Raw genomic sequence first — 18,216 nt, forward strand, 5'->3', positions numbered from 1 at the left:
AAGATGATCACTACCATTGTTTAAGGAAACAATGGTAGTGATTAAACAATGTCACTACATACACTGTGTCCGTAAAGTATGAAACAAATTCATTCTTAGCTAAACAGACCATTTCAAGAAATAATCCTGAAACACGTCGATTTTCTATTTTAATTTACCGTATTTTAAAATTATAATCTAATAAACAGGGTGAATTACTTTCGAGTAATGACGTCACCGTCATTTTTTTTAATAGAACACCTTCAATTTTGTCTCAATTTTCTGATTACTCTAGCTGAGTTGATTTAAAAAATGTATCACATGTTGATTCCAATTGGTACACAGGATAGACAAAAATACAATAGTTTTGTGTGTGCTCATAAAGTAACGCGTAACATTCTTTATTAGTTAAAATAACAATTTTATCAAAAATACTTATTGTCTAGCGGCAATTGGTTTGAATGTAACACCCTGTAGTTTGTTACATTTTTAGATTAATAAAAATGAGCTGTTTCCAAACATGTTTGGTACTTGTGGTCTAGCAGACAGAATATGAAAGAAATTATTTCTTATCAATTTAAAAAAAAAACAAAGTCTAGTTTTTTGTGAAATGTCATTATTTGTTTAGTACTTTATTGGTGTTCAATGACAGTTTAGTACTACAAAATTTCTGGTATTCGTGAATGTTTTAATTATTCAATAATATTACTATTATTATCATATTGCATTTTTGTCCATCCTGTACCAATTGGAATCAACAAGTGATACATTTTTGGAATCAGCTCAGGTAGAATAATCAGAAAATTTGGACAAAATGGGGGTGTTCCATTTAAAAAAAATTACCGAAAGTAATTTACCCTGTATATGAGATTATTATTTTAAAATACGATGAATTAAAATCAAAAATCGATGTGTTTCAGGATCATTTTTTAAAATGGTCTGTTCAGCTAAAAATGAATTTGTTCCATACTTTACGGACACAGTGTATACTTATGAGAAGTCGGTGATTTTTGATAATCCTCATACAACCTTTGCGTCTCACGAGACCAACCAGGAATATGATTGATTCTAACCAAATTCCCTTCGGGACGAATTTTTTTGCAGCAGCTCTCAACACACCCACAAATCTGAACTAATTCTGAGAACATGGACGAAACGATCAGACCATCGACTCTATTTTTAAAAACAAGTTTCTTCGATAGAATATTTCCTAATAGGAGAACAAATCAAGATATCTATGATCTGCTCTCTGATATCTTATTATTTCTGAAAAAGAGTTCGGGAGTCTCTGAAGATTTTCCCTCTTAATCTCGAGATGCTTTAAAGAGCATCGAATACGGGACACCCAGTACACTCATCTATTTTCCAAACAAAATCATTTTCGAAATATTGCGACAATTCAATTCTTAGTTCAACTCTTATCTCTCAATATCTTTCAAATGAGGCAAGACCAAAAATAACTCAACGAAACCGCGAAACAGAAGGTAAACAAGTGGATTCGGTCCAGCTACTTGCCCAGCATCAAACTCTACCGGCACCCGCCACGCTGGTGACATTCAAAGGTCGTCTATTAGCATACGGCAACCTTGCCGCTTAGATTCGAGCATACTGCGCCTGTTCCAAAACAATCCTAACCATCTGAATTGTAAATTCGCACCTGCTGGTATTTTTCGTCTGTATACCGTTCGTTCTCGGATGATTTAAGATGTTGTAGAGACAGATTAAGGCGGATATCTACGACTGTCAGATGGGGAAATATATCGCAGGATTTTCGTGATTGATAACCCGCGGGTAGACGTAGTTTGTTACCTTTCATGCGCGTGCGCTAGCTTGGTGACTTTCGTGTTAACGTTTTGTACTAATTTTGGCTAAAAATTCGAAAATTACAAACAGCTATCAGTGGATGTTTATTCAATTGTAAAGAAAAGATATGCCATGAAAGATGGAAAACGTTATGAGCCAAAAGGTTCTGAATAGACCGTGGAGCATTGGCATTGGCCTTATCTTTCACGCGACCCAAAAAAAGAAGAAATAATACGGCCAGAAAATTTTTATTACAATTGATTCGTTGTTTGTTTAGCACGTAGCGTAATCTTGTTGATAATAAACGTCGTTCACACCAATTGTTTCAATTCAGGCTATTAAAAAATCATATTAAAGTTTGGTAGCGTAATCTATTCATTGTGATAGTTGCGCTAGCCTCATGTACGAATAAGTAAGGTCTAATAACACAACCAACCCAAAAATGCACCAAACAGTGACACGTTGAGGATGTTCTTGGATGTTCAGAGTCCCAAATGCGACAATTCAGCTTTCTAAAAGAGCTTTCGACAATGAAGATGCATTTCAAGGACCCAATCAGCGAAGATACAACATTGCTGAAGATCGATCAGCTTGGCTACTTGTGTTAACTTAATTTGAAAACCCTTAAGACCTGAGTTTTTTGCGAAATACGGTGTAATGTCATTTGTGGAATGTCTAATTCCCAATATCGATGAGGAATCGACCTATCTGGGTTTTCTTTAACACTACGGGCTACAGCAGCAATAGTCCCAGTTGTTCTTGAATGACGCACACGATTTTGATTCTCCACGTCACTATCTTGTCACAACAAATTTTTCCCACACTATCGATAAAGTGTTTCATATCGATCAAGAATTGATTTAATTTTCCGAACTATTACTGCAAAATTTTCACCACATTTGTAGTGAATTTTATTAATTTCAATGCATTTTTGAAGCATGTATCGTTCAATTTTTAGTAATGGCAGATTGTTCACTTGTCAAATGTAAAAAGATGACAGTGTCAAAAGAGGCAGCTGTCCAGATGGCGGGTTCTTCAAAATGAAACTTTTTATTTGAAAACCCTTCACATTCTGTTCTTTCCAATAAGATCGTTGCTTCAATGATGATTTTGTCTCTTCCTTTTTGAAATTGGTTGCTGATTCACAAAAATAAGCCAATAATTCATTACAGAATAGTTTATAATGTTATTTTAAATACAGCAAGAATTCGCATTCTCACTGTTAGAGAATTTTCACCTTAACAGTCACAACATTGAACACAAAAATGTAGTTTCACTTATGAGTTTATCCGTTGTGCTGTAAGTTCTCTCAAATATTCTCATCATTTTAACATTTGAATGCCATTTTCGTAAGAAATAGCACGTTTTATTCAAAGGAGAGCACTTTTGGGCTAAGCTGAATTTAGTTTGACACAAAAGTTACATGTAAACACCTACTAAAATGATACAGTGATATTTCGATCGAAGTTTTCCATTGACTCTCAATAAGCACCATCTATAAATTTTGTTACTCACAAAAGTAACACTTTTTCATCTAGAAAAATATTATATCGTCTATCAGGTATTTCTTTCATGCTCAATTCTATGATATTCATTAGTGAGTATCTAATATTTATTCTGAAAGACAGAAACAAAATTTCCACAACAAGAATTCATCTCAAACAAGATCCAGGAATAATTTTCAACTCCAGCAGAGTCTAGACTTCTTAAAAAATCTTTCGGTAACTATAAGATATCCAACTATATTCCGAATACGAACCAAAATCATACTTGATCTAATTTTTCTACGAAACTAGCCCGATCTCAGTCCTTGGCATTTCAAAACTCGTAATCGAAAATTTCGATATCGACTTAACGTTGGAATCTCTTCTTTTCCTTCAAGGTGAACCGATTCCTGCCAATCCAACTATGTTGTTTTCGAATCCTGAGCGTTTTGCATTCTCTAGCTGCTGGAATCTTCTTGAAGCGTCCTTGATGCCTACGTCCATTGATTGTTTCGTAAGCTGTCTCACAAATCAGCTGTTAATTAATTCTAATTGATTCATCTTCTACATACCTACTCACTGCGGGATGTAGGATACAATTTGAATTTTTATTCCTGCAATGAGGCTGTAACCATAGAAAAAGAAATTTTTTTTATACAATCAATATAGGATCATAGTACCTTAATAAGTGCGAAAAACTTCAGGTGGTGACTTTTTTTCTGTAAGTTTTTTCGAAAATGCTTCATATTCCCAGATCCGGTTGTGTTGAAATTTTTCTTGAAAACTTCATTACTATTTGGGTATAGTTTTTATTATTCTCTGAAACCGGTATTCAAATGAAATTTAGTGGCTTTCAAGAAGTAGTAATTGTCCCTTTATTGATATGCAATCTCATACTGGCAAAGATCTCCTTTTTTTTTAGAGAAAAACGGTACACCAATGAGATATTTCAACCTGAAAATAATTTTTGAATTACTCCTCCAATTTGTGATAAAAAAACATACTTCTTTTCCATATTAACGCCGTTATTATGCGAAAAATAGAATATGTCAACGCGTATTTTTCTTATAAAAATTTATCATTTCTACTTGATGAATGTTCCATATGAATATCAAAAAATTGACAACTTAGTGTCTATTACCTTCACAATAATATATCTTTATGATATATTTGGTTTATTTTTTCGTGGATTTCACCTCCAATTCTTAAAATGACAAAATTAATAACCAACCAAGAGAAATTTCAGAATACCTAAAACATTTCAAATTGATTTTTTAATTGTGAATGTCGATTTGCATATCTGGTTCACGAGAATAACAAGAAAGGAAGCTATGACAACCTGATGTAATTGTTTTCTCTGTGAATCCTTACTAGAAAAATAGTTTTGTTTAGTTCGTTTGAAGTTCGTCAATTGCAATTTTTTGAAGTAGGTATACAGGTGGTGAGTTAGTAAATTCAGTAGTTTTGTTGAACTATAAGGCATTGATGAAGAAAAATAGTATTACTCAATACAAAAATCCCAAAACTTACGTCTGTCTTTATGTTGATTTAGTTATTCCATTTGTTGATCGTTCACTCAATTCGTACAGTTTTAGTTATTTCGAAAGTTTTTTTGGTTGGTTATTAATTTTGTCATATATCATAAAGATTTATTTATTATTCTAATATTTATTAGATAGTTCTTGATGATGCATTAAATTTGAGATGTTTTTTCCATGAAAATGGCATCCCATAAGAAAAAAACCATTGGAGGTTTTTTCAGTGGGGGACCATTCTTTTATTTTAACACATTGAGAGCAATACATAAATAGTCAGTCTGTATATCAGAATACGAAGAATTCTCAAAGGGAAGTTGTAGAGCTTAATCAATTAATTTTTCTCGTAGAATCTGGCACTTATTCACTAACACACTGTAGAGGTAAGATAGCTATTATAATAATCAAAGTACCAAGTACAGTAGGTACTTGGTATTGGTGATCTGATATCGTATGAAGAAATTTCACTGTAAAATTTGTCTACAATACAATAATGTCATCCATGAATTCTTATTGAATTCCTCTCACAATTCACAAATGAGCACTGATTTTGATTAAATAATTCAACAATTTCTGAACGTTGTTGAAGCGTGTATTTTTCCATGGTGAAATGGCATAATTTACTGAGCATAATTAGCATGAGAAATGTCTAAAAATCATACAAAGTGTTGCGATTATAACCATTTCTTTTGGAAAAACCAATTTAAAATCATTGGCATCTTCCTGAGACTCCAACGCTGGGCTAAGCACGAAACCTTCACAATCCCAATTTTCTCATTTCAATCAAAATCAATTCCAATTACGAAACAGATCCGTTTCAACTCAACCACGGTGTTTTTCAAACAGCATTCACAGAACTCCACTCACGCTTCAAATCTTTTTTGCAATTAGCCTATTGAAGACCGCCTATACATTCAACACCAATAGCGGATATTTCCAATTTTATTGACGCGCCACAGGGAATTATGCCCGACACACAAAAACTCCTATATAAAGACAAATTTACGACTGGCCGAATAAAATTCGCGAAATTCTATTCCGTCATGTTGGCAATAATGGCCGAGACCGGTTCTCTAGCTTTTCTATCGGATTTCCTTCCATTATCCAAACGACATTGACTGATCCCTTGTTGTAAATTAATGTCATTAATGAAATTGAGCAATTAAATAACCTCTGGTTTATATTGTAATGGTGACGTTTAAATCTTTACAGATTAACATCTGTTTATTTCCATTCTACTCGGTTTTTATTGATTGGTACTAGTTGGAGATCGATGTTGGGAAGCCGATGGAAACTTTATGGTGACACGTGAAGATTATCCTAGATAGCCATGGGAAATGAGGATTGGTTCGTTTTCTGATCCATCGTTGGAGTCTCCGTGTATTCTTCGAGAAATTTAAGTCGTAAAGAACTATCATACTCCGTATGAATTCAAAGTATTAGGCCAATTTAAAAGTCCCCGGTCTGATGCACAGATGGTGGTGCTAGTATTAAATCCATATGATGTTTAATTAGTACTAACCTTCAAACGATACGTGTCAAAATTTGACAGCAGTCTGGCCATTAGTTTGTGAGATATTGCTTTGTGTGTGTAGCTACTTTTGTTATTTGAAAGAAGATGGATATATGAATTTCGTGTGCTGATAAAATATTGCTTCTTGAAGGGAAAAAATACAGTTGAAGCAAAATCTTGGCTTGATGGAGAGTTTCCGGGGTCTGCACCAGGAAAATCAACCATCATTGATTGGTATGCTAAGTTTAAACGTGGTGAAATGAGCGCCGAAGACGGCGAACGCAGTGGACGCCCAAAAGAGGCTGTCACCGACGAAAAAATTAAAAAGTTCACAAAATAATTTTGAATGACCGTAAAGTGAAGTTGATCGAGATAGCAGACATTGTGAAGATATCATCTGAACGAGTACATCATATCATTCACGAATATTTGTACATGAGAAAGCTGTGTGCAAAATGGGTGCCACGCGAGCTCACAATCGATCAAAAGCAACAACGTGTTAATGATTCTGAGCAGTGTTTGCAGCTGTTCAAGTGCAATAAACCTGAATTTTTGCGTCGATATGTGACGAGGGATGAAACATGGCTCCATCATTTCATTCCGGAGTCCAATCGACAGTCAGCTGAGTGGACTGCACACGATGAACCGAATCCAAAGCGAGGAAAAACAACAGTCAGCTGGCATGTTTATGGCATCAGTATTGTGGGAAACGCAAGGTATTATATTCATTGATTACCTCTAAAAGGGCCAGACCATCAACAGCGATTATTATATAGCATTATTGGATCGTTTAAAGGATGAAATCTTCAAAAAAAGTCTCCATTTGAAGGAAAAAATGGTACTGTTTCATCAAGACAATGCACCAAGTCACAAATCAATGAAAACAATGGCAAAATTGCATGAATTGGGCTTCTAATTGCTTCTGCATCCACCGTATTCACCAGATCTTGCCCCCAGCGACTTTTTCCTGTTCTCAGACCTCAAAAGAATACTCGCAGGAAAGAAATTTAGCGCCAACAGAAAAGTAATCGCCGAAACTGAGGCCTATTTTGAAGCGAAAGACAAATCGTACTACAAAAATTGTATCGAAAAGTTGGAAGATCGCTTTAATCGCTGTATCGCCTTCGAAGGCAACTATGTTGAATAATAAAATGGAATTTTTCCAAAAAAATGTGTGTTACTAAGGTAGACCGGGAACTTTTCAATTGGCCTGTTATCGTCTAAGGAGTTTTGTTTCTCAAAATGATATCAGTCAAGTGTGGTCTTGTTTTTTTATATTATATACTGATATTGCCATTCACACAGTCCCTATTGGTGAGTCTATCAACAGAAACAATTCAAACCAATGCTTTTTTCAAGCTCAAATGAAATAAAATGAAAGAGCAATGTTCGAATTCATATTCATATAATTTTTTCATGAAATTTTCAATACCTAGAACACAATTCACCTACTGAAAACTTATTCGATTACACCCTGTGTAATATTATCTAAATTTTAATTGATCCCCTGAACAACGTATTCTTGCAAGTGAAAAATCATTTTTTGAGAACAACAAACACCTCGAAGTCTCCTTCATCCATATGCCCCTCAATCATTTAATACCAATCTTGGCACAACATTCGAAAATTGCAGACATTTGGCAAAATCATTGCCCTCTATATTCTCGGGACAATCGTGCAAAAAGTAAAAATTATTCAACAGATAGATTTCATTTGTTTGTTCTTCTGGAAATCAAACCAAGTCTGGACATTCTCAGGACAAAGTCCATACCAAAGTCATTCTTATTTTGTTCATTCGAAAACAGATAATATTTCATCAAGAGTACAATACCCGATAAGCAATACAGAAGAGTTCTTCAACCTTGAATTCATCAATATAAAATATCACGTTACATTAACAACAGCAACATCAATCTTGGTTCGTATATCATGTCGCCATCTCCATGAATATTAATGAACAGATCAAAACAAAATTTAGGAAAAAAATGGTCGAAAACCAACTATGAAATTCACCATGATCGATTGACAGGTTTGTAATGATATTCACTACGAATTCATGAATTCAGAATGAACTATCTATCTTGGACCATGTCGAAGATACATCGAAAAGACAGCAAATTATTGGCTGTATGGAATTCCAATTAATATTTCAAGGTTTTTCTGCACTCACTCCGATGGATCTACGAGGAATCTATGAATTTTTAAAAAGATAACATGAAAATTACTTGAGCTGTTTTAATTTCGAGAGATTCCAACGCTGGATCAAGCGCGAAACTAATCAACTAATCCTATATTCAAAAATTAATGGAGAGGACTGACATATAATTATATTCATTTGCGTATCTACCTCGAAACAACCCTAAAAATTTCAATTCTCGGAGTTTTTCTGTCAGTATACAACATAAGGGGTGTTTTTCTTAGAGCTGTAGAACTTTAAATTGCAATAAAACAACGATGGATTATTAGATTGACATGAATTTTATTTATCCGCAAAATAATCTTGTGGCATTACATTTTGAATATGATTTCTGGCATATGACCGCCACGGCTGGCTCAGATGTAGTCCAATCTGGACGTCTAATTTTCGATCACTTTTTCCAACATTCGTGGCCGTATATCGGCAATAACACGGCGAATGTTGTCTTCCAAATGATCAAAAGTTTGTGGCTCATCCGCATAGACCAATGACTTTTTATAGACCCACAGAAAGTAGTCTAGCGGTGTTAAATCACAAGATCTAGGAGGCCAATTCACAGGTCCAAAACGTGAAACTATGCGGTCACCAAACGGGCCTTTCAATAAATCGATTGTGGCACGAGCTGTGTGACATGTTGCGCCGTCTTGTTAGAACCACAGATCCTGGACATCATGGTCGTTCAATTCAGGAATGAAACAGTTAGTAATCATGGCTCTATACCGATCACCATTGACTGTATCGTTCTGGCCATCGTCGTTTTTGAAGAAGTACGGACCAATGATTCCACCAGCCCATAAAGCGCACCAAACAGTCAGTTTTTCTGGATGTTACGGTGTTTCGACATACACTAGAGGATTAGCTTCACTCCAAATGCGGCAGTTTTGTTTGTTGACGTAGCCATTCAACCAGAAGTGCGCTTCATCGCTAAACAAAATAAAATGGACGTAGTGCGCGATAAGTATTACGCACAGAACCATTATTTTCGAAATAAAATTGCACTATTTGCAAGCGTTGTTCAGGCGTGAGTCTATTCATTATGAATTGACAAACCAAACTGAGAATAAATCACTTGACAGCTGTTAAATTGGTCGCCATATCGAACAGTAATGCCAACTCAAAGTTATATACCTCGAAAAAAAACACCCGTTATTAGTACGTTCATCCATCCATATATCGACCCCGTCCAATTCTGGTTGAATTCGAAATCCATTTTTTATGTGGATTTACTTTATGAAAATATACATCTGTATAAGATTTCAGCTATAAGTAATCATCATTCAATATCATGAAGGACACAAATTCACTCCCGAAATAAAGAAATTCTAACATCCGTTTATTGTTCTTGGAGATTCCAACAGTCAACCAAGCGCGAAACCAATCATAAAAAATCGACCTTGTTGAATTCCAATAAAACGCATGGTTTTCGCTGTTTTCGAGGTGTCAAACATAACGTGGTGAAACATTCGGATATGGTACCACTAAATCTCTCATTTCGCAAGTTAAACGATGCCTACCTGTATCATTGGCGACATTGATTTTTCTCAAATGGAGTGCAATTGACTTAAACGATGGGATTAGGCAATTGAAATTCATCCGTGACCCGAATTCGATTCTCACGCATCAATTTGGGACGTTTCTGTCACTTACTGAAACAATATGGTCCTTCGAGCCGGATTTTGAATGGATGAAATTAAGATTTGGAAGCTTTATCATTTATATTTATATGATGGAGTATCAAATTGATAAAAAAGATGTTTTATAGTTAGTATTGTGGTCTGTTGAAATGTCAGTTTGTCTCATCATCAAATTGGAAGTAGTGTTAATTGGATCGACAAAAAGAAAACCAAAAGGTCATAACAAAGGGTCAAAATACATGCTTCAGACAACAACTAGGCTATCCAAGAAGTAGAATTTTTTTTATGTCAGGTAAATGTTTGAAATGATATCTTTTCGTATGATTTTCACTTTTCCATCAAACCAATCTGGTAGAAAAAATAATTCCTTCTCAGTGTAGCACTTCTAGTATCATTGAATATTCAAGACTGTCTTAGTATGGTCTGATAGTTCAACGATGACTTCATCCTCAACTGGTATTACTCATACTTTATTCCGATTGCACTCTGAAACTCAAACATTGGTAACAATCGTGAGGCTATGACAACTCAATGATCTTTCGAGCAGGAGTTCCAAAGGACTATAAAAAAAAGGAAAATATCATCATTTATGCACTGATTTACCAAAAAAATGGGTTTTCTATATTAGTCATGGTTGATTTTGAAATAATAACACCGTGTATATTCAATTGAATTTTCAATCAATGGAGGAAAAATATTCGTTTTTCTCTTGATTGGAATGAAGCCCTATTTGAGGAAATTTGATATTTGAATTTTCTTCACATTCGAGACAAATTTTCTGGCAAAATATGCAAATAATAAACCTAAGCAATGAAAAATTCAATGAGTAATCTGATTTCAACTGAAAACCTTCCACAATTAAAAAAGGGAAAGTTGATATCAAGTCGAACGAAGTTTTTCTCTCTATTTGTTTGAAATAATTCAAACAACGGTCTTCCTAAATCACCATGTATATACACGCAAAATGTCAACCCTATCGTACCAGTTGTCACGGAAATATTGGGAAATTCTCTTTCGATATTCTACTTCAATTTACCATGATTCTGATTCAGCGATTGACATGATTTTTCGCACGTAGCTTCAAATTGTCATTCTACATCCAAGAGATGATTTTTCAAATTTCGAAAAACGGAATCCTAATCAACTTTCGCTCATAACCTAACCGTGGAATTCGAGATCAAAATCTACCCTATAAATTTCAAATTTCGAGCTGTTTAAACAGACGGGCAGACTTGAGATTAAGGACGGAGTCGTCATCCACGAGTCGTACCTTATCGTTTGAGACCATTCCCAACTCAAAATACTAAAAATACGGATAAATCGATTCAAAATTTGATGGTCCTTCGAGCCGGATCACATAAACAACGCGAAAATCTTTTTCGACGCATATAAACGTCGAACAACCTCCAAAACCATCAACACCCTCAAATCGTCACCTATGACCTCATCTCCACCCCCAAACCGCCCCCGAAAAACCCAAACACAAAACCAAAAAACCCGAAACGAATCGCCGTGAAACGCGCAGTAGGCGACGACCCAGACCACTTCATACCTATTTATACCGTCTGAAATGTCACGCCGATCGTTTCGCGCATTTCCAAAGCCGCCTTCGCCGCCGCCCACCTTCACCGGCCGTCGTCCGTTCCTTGAATGAACGCGCGAAGGCCCCCTTCGCGCGCGAGCGAGCGATCTCTCTCCCCGGGGAGACCTTGCCCGGAACGGAATAAGGTGTATGCAAATGAGAGCCGTCGAGAGTCGTCGTCGTCGAAACGACGAAAATGCGGAATAGGTTTTCGGTGTGCTCGCCAGTCGACGTCTGATGTCCAGTTTGTTTACGTCGGGTTTTCGGGCCTGGAACGATTGTACCGTGGCGCGGTGGTCATAGAGAAGCGTTTTTGTTACGGCGTGCGTTTTTGGTTGTATTGGAGGAGCGCGCGTGGGGTTTATAGGACTAGGAAGAGTATCGGTGGTTGTTTTTGGATTTTTAATTTTTTGTGATACCGTGGTGGACCATAGAATCGGATTGGTGGGATTGTTTGGTGGTCTCCTAAGTGAGTAGATGTAAGTTTGAAGGAGTTTTTATCGATTGATTAGGTAGTTGCTTTTTTGTTCCTGAAGGCTAATTCATTTGTGTGTTATTTTCAAATTTTAAATATTTTGGAATATTTTAAATATTTTGAAAATGTTTCAATTGAAATGTTATCGTATTCCTACATTTCACTCATATAACAAACAATAGAGAATTGTTTCGCTACACAGGAGATCCTTCTGGTTTAGAATAATTCAGTTATTCAAAATATAAAATTTCAGGAAGCTCATATATCTAGCGAAACAATTGATAATTATATAATTAAAAAGTAGAAATAACATAACTGACGTTTAATTTCGATTCAAATGCATAAGATTTAAAATTTTGGATTTTCAATAATTGAAAATCTAACCATTCGATTGGACTAGTAAGTATTAGGTTCACAATGATGAAATTAATATTTCAAAATTTTGAGGTTAGAAAAAAAAATCAAGTGTTACTTATCTGTTACACTACAGAATAACATTTCACTCAGTGTTAGGCCCAAGCAGTAAAAACATATTTTGTCTGAAATTCTGTGAAGCTGCAGGGTATGTACAGGGTGGGCAAATAAGCGAGGTAAGCGGCTATATCTCAGGATCCACTCATCGTAGAGATTTGCGGTAAAAAATTCTACCACTAAAGTAAACAAAAGAAAACACTGGAAATTGTTTTGAAGTTCATACCTCCACCGCTAGGGGGCGTAATAGCTATCGTCGAGTAGAAAAATGCATTTTACTCGAAAAATTTTCATATTGAGTTGGAAAAAAAATATCATCACTGTAAACCTTGGAAAATTCTCTATCTGTTTGAATTGTCACTTTCGATTTTGCGACATCAAATAAGGGTGGGGGAAAGATAGAAATCTGACTGATTGAAATGTCTGTAACTTCAGTTTGGCTCAACATTTTTGAGCAAATTAGATCTTATTTGAGAGACAACATCTTGTTGATTAAGGAAAAAATATACTCATGATGAATTTGATTCAGCTGCTTCCGATAGGGAGCGCTAAGTCAGAAGTTCATTGTTTTGTTCATTTTTCTCTGAAATTTCAAATGTAATGATAGGATTTTCTTAACAGAAACAAAAATTTCATTGAATTTGCATGAAAAAACCTGAAGGTCGCAAAACGATAATTTCAGACGTTCTGAAGTTATGGCCGAAAGAAGATATTCTTCAACTGATGCACTGCGAAAAACCAAATTGAGTCTTTAAGTTCTAACAGAAACAGAAATCCCATCAAATTTGTATGAAAAACCCAAAAGGTCGCAATGCGATAGCTTCAGGCGTTCTCTAGTTATGGACGAAAAAAGATATTCTTCAACTGATACACTGAAAAACTAAATTGTGTCTTCTTTCGGCCATAACTCCAGAACGCCTGAAGCTATCGCTTTGCGACCTCTTGGTTTTTTCATACAAATTTGATGGGATTTCTGTTTCTGTTAGAACTTGGAGACTCAATTTGATTTTTCGCAGTGCATCAGTTGAAGAATATCTTCTTTCGGCCATAACTTCAGAACGTCTGAAATTATCGCTTTGCGACCTTCAGGTTTTTTCATGCAAATTCAATGAAATTTTTGTTTCTGTTAAGAAAATCCTATCATTACATTTGAAATTTCAGAGAAAAATGAACAAAACAATGAACTTCTGACTTAGCGCTCCCTATCGGAAGCAGCTGAATCAAATTCATCATGAGTATATTTTTTCCTTAATCAACAAGATGTTGTCTCTCAAATAAGATCTAATTTGCTCAAAAATGTTGAGCCAAACTGAAGTTACAGACATTTCAATCAGTCAGATTTCTATCTTTCCCCCACCCTTATTTGATGTCGCAAAATCGAAAGTGACAATTCAAACAGATAAAGAATTTTCCAAGGTTTACAGTGATGATATTTTTTTTCCAACTTAATATGAAAATTTTTCGAGTAAAATTCATTTTTCTACTCGACGATAGCTATTACGCTCCCTAGCGGTGGAGGTATGAACTTCAAAACAATTTCTAGTGTTTTCTTTTGTTTACTTTAGTGGTAAAATTTTTTACCGCACATCTCTACGATGAGTGGATCCTGAGATATAGCCGCTTACCTCGCTTATTTGCCCACCCTGTACATATAATCACAGTGGCGTGAGCCTGTACGTGATTTACAAATAAACAAAATATAATGCAGTACCCGGTATTCAAATAATTTCATAAATTAACATCAATTTCTATCAATATATTCCAATAAAAAAAAAATAAAATTAACAAAAACTCAGGGTAATTCATCGCGATGGCCTATTAGACGTTCAGGGTTTGCCTAAGTAACCCCCACTATTTTTGTAGGTAGAATCGACTAAAAATAATAAGAAATATAGGTTTTAATTTGTAAATCATGAGTTTTGATGAATTTGGGTTATCCAAGTTCATGATCTTCTAATGAACACCCTGTACATTTTTGATCCAAACCGCAAACAGTCTTATATTACTACATATTTGCAGAATCGAATGAGAAAAAAATTTTTCGATAAAGCTTTTTCTGCCGAAATATTCAAAAAAATGTGAGTCCTCATTCTGTTCATAAGAATCTTATTAACTCATGAACCGTTGAGCTTTTATCAAGGTATGGCATATTGCTGGAATTGTCATAAAAAAGCTATCTAATGATGCAATGATATACTGTGTGCCATTTGAAATAAGGAAGTAGTAGTCTGTTTCCGGTATAACCAGAAATTATAGAGATCTGAAAAAATTTTTGGAGAAAGATCATTGTCTCAAACCCCTACATGCAAAGTTCGTACATGCATTCATGGAAAGTGGTAAATGACATAATGTGGAAAGTTTCGCTCAATAATATAGTTGTTTCCATAGTATGTCACTGTACAGATAAATTGAGTACCCATATTTTATTAAAAGGGTTCAAAAATTCACAAAGTTCACACGTCAGGAATATGTGAATGATTTTCCCATTATTCGATTTTTGATAATTAAGAAAAAATTCGAGGAAGAATAATTAATTTATTCATCCCAAAAATACATGTTCAGATTCTGAAAATTCATTCTATTATTTGCAAGATAACAACATTTTGGAAATCGAAATATTTTTGTTTGTGTTAGCACTATTCTTTGATTATCAAAGAGTACAAAGTACAATTATATTTCAAATACTGTTATGAAACGCAGTTCACTTACATTCTAGACATTTCGTTCCCACTAAAATCATTTCTTGAGAAACTTGCAAAAAATTAATACCATGAAATTCAACTCCTGCATATCTACATCAAAATTTCATACATTCTTATTGCTGAAGAAAGAGATTAAAACTTGATTCTCGCAAAAAAACACGACGTAATATATTCAGATAATCCGGGCCACGCAAAAAATCGGATACCCTAACAAAAAGCGTCAGGAGTACCAACACTCAATGGATGAGAGATAGCCAACCTTACACGTCAAAAAAAACAGCAATCAAAACATCGTGTGTTTTTGCCACAATACGATCTGATAATATTGAATACTAACACTCTCTGAAATTGGGTTAGTGATGAACTCAGTGCGGTGGTCAAGATTGCAACATAATTGTATCAAATAAGAAGTATGTACAGGGAAAAGCACGATAGTCATAGGTACATAACTGTAAACTTCTTCACCTAGTAATCAATCGCACTTGATTTGTATATCACGTTTATATTGATTATTTGTTTTTTTTCGTATTTGATTGTGGATCGAATGGATTTTTTGGCATCATTTTATCGTGAGTAGGTGATTATTATAAAAACTTCATTGATACAAGTAGGTGCTTTTATCAGGTTCAGAAATATGAGGTAATGGTTAGCTTTATAGCTTTCACACGGTGAAAAATAAGTGATTTTGATCTGGTAACCCCTTTTTGATTGCATGTCGAGAAGACTAAGCATTTATTATAAAGAAAATGAAGAAGAAAAAGGGAAAAAACCATAAGAACTGCCTAATTTTTTACATCTGGAAGAACAGTGTAAGTGTTTTCCCAAAAATTCAATGGTAACTCTCGAAGTCTTATTAATATTTGAAATCAGAGCATTCGAATGACACCTCTTTACAATCCTGCAAATAAGTTCTTTACAAATGGCTTTCAACAGAACCCTGTGTTTAAACTATCATCATCAAATATAGACAGGTGTATGAATGCAATCTGATCATTGATAAACAAAAGAATTGAGAATGGCCCCAGAATAGAGCCCTGCAGAGCTCCTAAATTACATAATAATTTTACATGTAGGACACGAAACACCACCCGCTCTAACAGACATATTACGATTTGTAAAAAACTGATAGATAGTTAGCTAATGTAGTCTTATTTGTTGTGTATCACTTCAAGGTGTTAATCCAAAGAATGCGCTAAACAATAGTTTAACGCACTCTTGGTGTTATCGGAACTAACAGAGAGCTTATCAGCAATTCAAATCTAGTAGTTCTTGTATCAAAGAAGAGTGAAGACAGAATATATTCAATTCTATATGTTTTTCTCGGAGTTATTATCATTATTTATACTTCACAACGAAAGAATCGTTTTTATCTATCAAATATTGTTTATTTTCAAAAAGGAAAAATACGAAAATATTCGGCATGTAACGAATTACAGAAGTGAGATGAATTTTACTGATGGGTGATTTAATCTTCCATTAACGTGAATTAAATCGTAAAACTATTGTTATCTGATTTTTTGCCAAGTTTGGGCCAAGTCACGCCTGTTAAATTCGCTAAACGAATAAGTAATGGCGATAGACCACATAATTCCAATGTTACATAACCTTGACATCGCCTCAGAGGTGTAATTATAATATACTGAATTGAAGCTGTTTCGTTCTCAATGGGAATGTTGTGTTTTTGCCTCGGTTAGTTGGAGAATAGTCGAAGAATATGGACGTTTTTCATTCGTGAGGTATTGTTGAGTTACGGTGAGTTTGTTTCCGTTTGCTGAATTCGTTTCTTTGAGACTCGGTTCATGTTTGTTTTGAAATAACAATGACACTCAACGAGATATGGCTAATTCTTCATAGATTTGATTTTTTTCTACTCATTCTTCATTATAAGAAAAGAACGTATCTTCGAAAAAAACATGTTATTTAAAGAATCATTAGTTGAGTATACATTCATCATTGCCTTTTTTTCAAGTTCACCAAAAAAGAAAATGTTCTTCTTTTCGATTTATTCATCTACAAAATGTCTAAGGTTTGGCATATTGCTAAAATTGCCATCAAAAAAGCTATCTAATGATGCAATAATATACTGGGTGTGCCATTTGAAATAAGGAAGTAGAAGTCTGTTTCCGGTATAACCGGAAGTTGTAAAGATCTGAAAATGTTTTAGGCAGAAAGATCATTGTCTCAAACCCCAACATGCAAATTTTCAGCTCAAAATTATGATTATTTTTCCATAAACGTCTAATAGGCCATCCCGGTAAATCACCCTGTATATGGTATATGAAATTATCAATTCTTTATATCTAATTCTGGATGGATATATAAAGTTTATTTATCTCACGTTATTTGATAAAACTTTCTATGATTAGCTATGAATTGTATATATCTATGGTTCCGAAAGATTCCAGCCATGTCGATTCATCAATTTTATAGAGGTATCTCTCTGCCGATGTATTAGCTCTATGAAATGCGTGCTAGAAATTCCAAGAGCATCTACGAGCTTCAAGAGAACAAACCCACAGAGTAAACAGCGTTCGACAATCATAGAATGACACGAGCATTACCTCGTTTAATTTAATAGTTGGAATTTCACATATTTGCGGTGATTTATTGCTGTTTGTACTCCATTCAAGGTTGCCAACAGTACAATTCCTCCAGTTTCTAAATCACGAACTTCCCCAACATACAATCACCAACTTAGAAAGAAAGGACGCAAATATTTGTGCGCGGTTTCAAAGTTTGCTCACAAAATCAAACAGTATACCGACAAAGGGTTCGTTTGTTATGGAAGACATTCAGATCTAAGTAGAGGTTCAAATAGCAGATGATGAGTCTGTTTTCTCG

The 18,216-nt window shown here is 34.8% G+C and overlaps 1 protein-coding gene across 2 annotated transcripts in view; it reads left to right on the top strand.

Annotated features, from left to right (window-relative positions):
* LOC123688589 (E3 ubiquitin-protein ligase RBBP6) overlaps positions 1-18,216 on the top strand; it is a 231,934-nt gene that overhangs the window by 154,976 nt on the left and 58,742 nt on the right. Inside the window, exon 1 of one of the 2 annotated variants that reach the window (XM_045627176.1) lies at positions 11,861-12,196. The exons of the other annotated variant lie outside the window; for it this stretch is intronic. Within the exon in view, the coding sequence (XP_045483132.1) occupies position 12,196 (1 nt within the window). The 5' untranslated portion in view covers positions 11,861-12,195. Of the gene's footprint in view, positions 1-11,860; positions 12,197-18,216 lie in introns of those variants that run through there. 2 annotated transcript variants of the gene reach the window in all.

Source organism: Harmonia axyridis, chromosome 1 (assembly GCF_914767665.1).
Source record: "Harmonia axyridis chromosome 1, icHarAxyr1.1, whole genome shotgun sequence".
Classification (NCBI taxonomy): domain Eukaryota; kingdom Metazoa; phylum Arthropoda; class Insecta; order Coleoptera; family Coccinellidae; genus Harmonia; species Harmonia axyridis.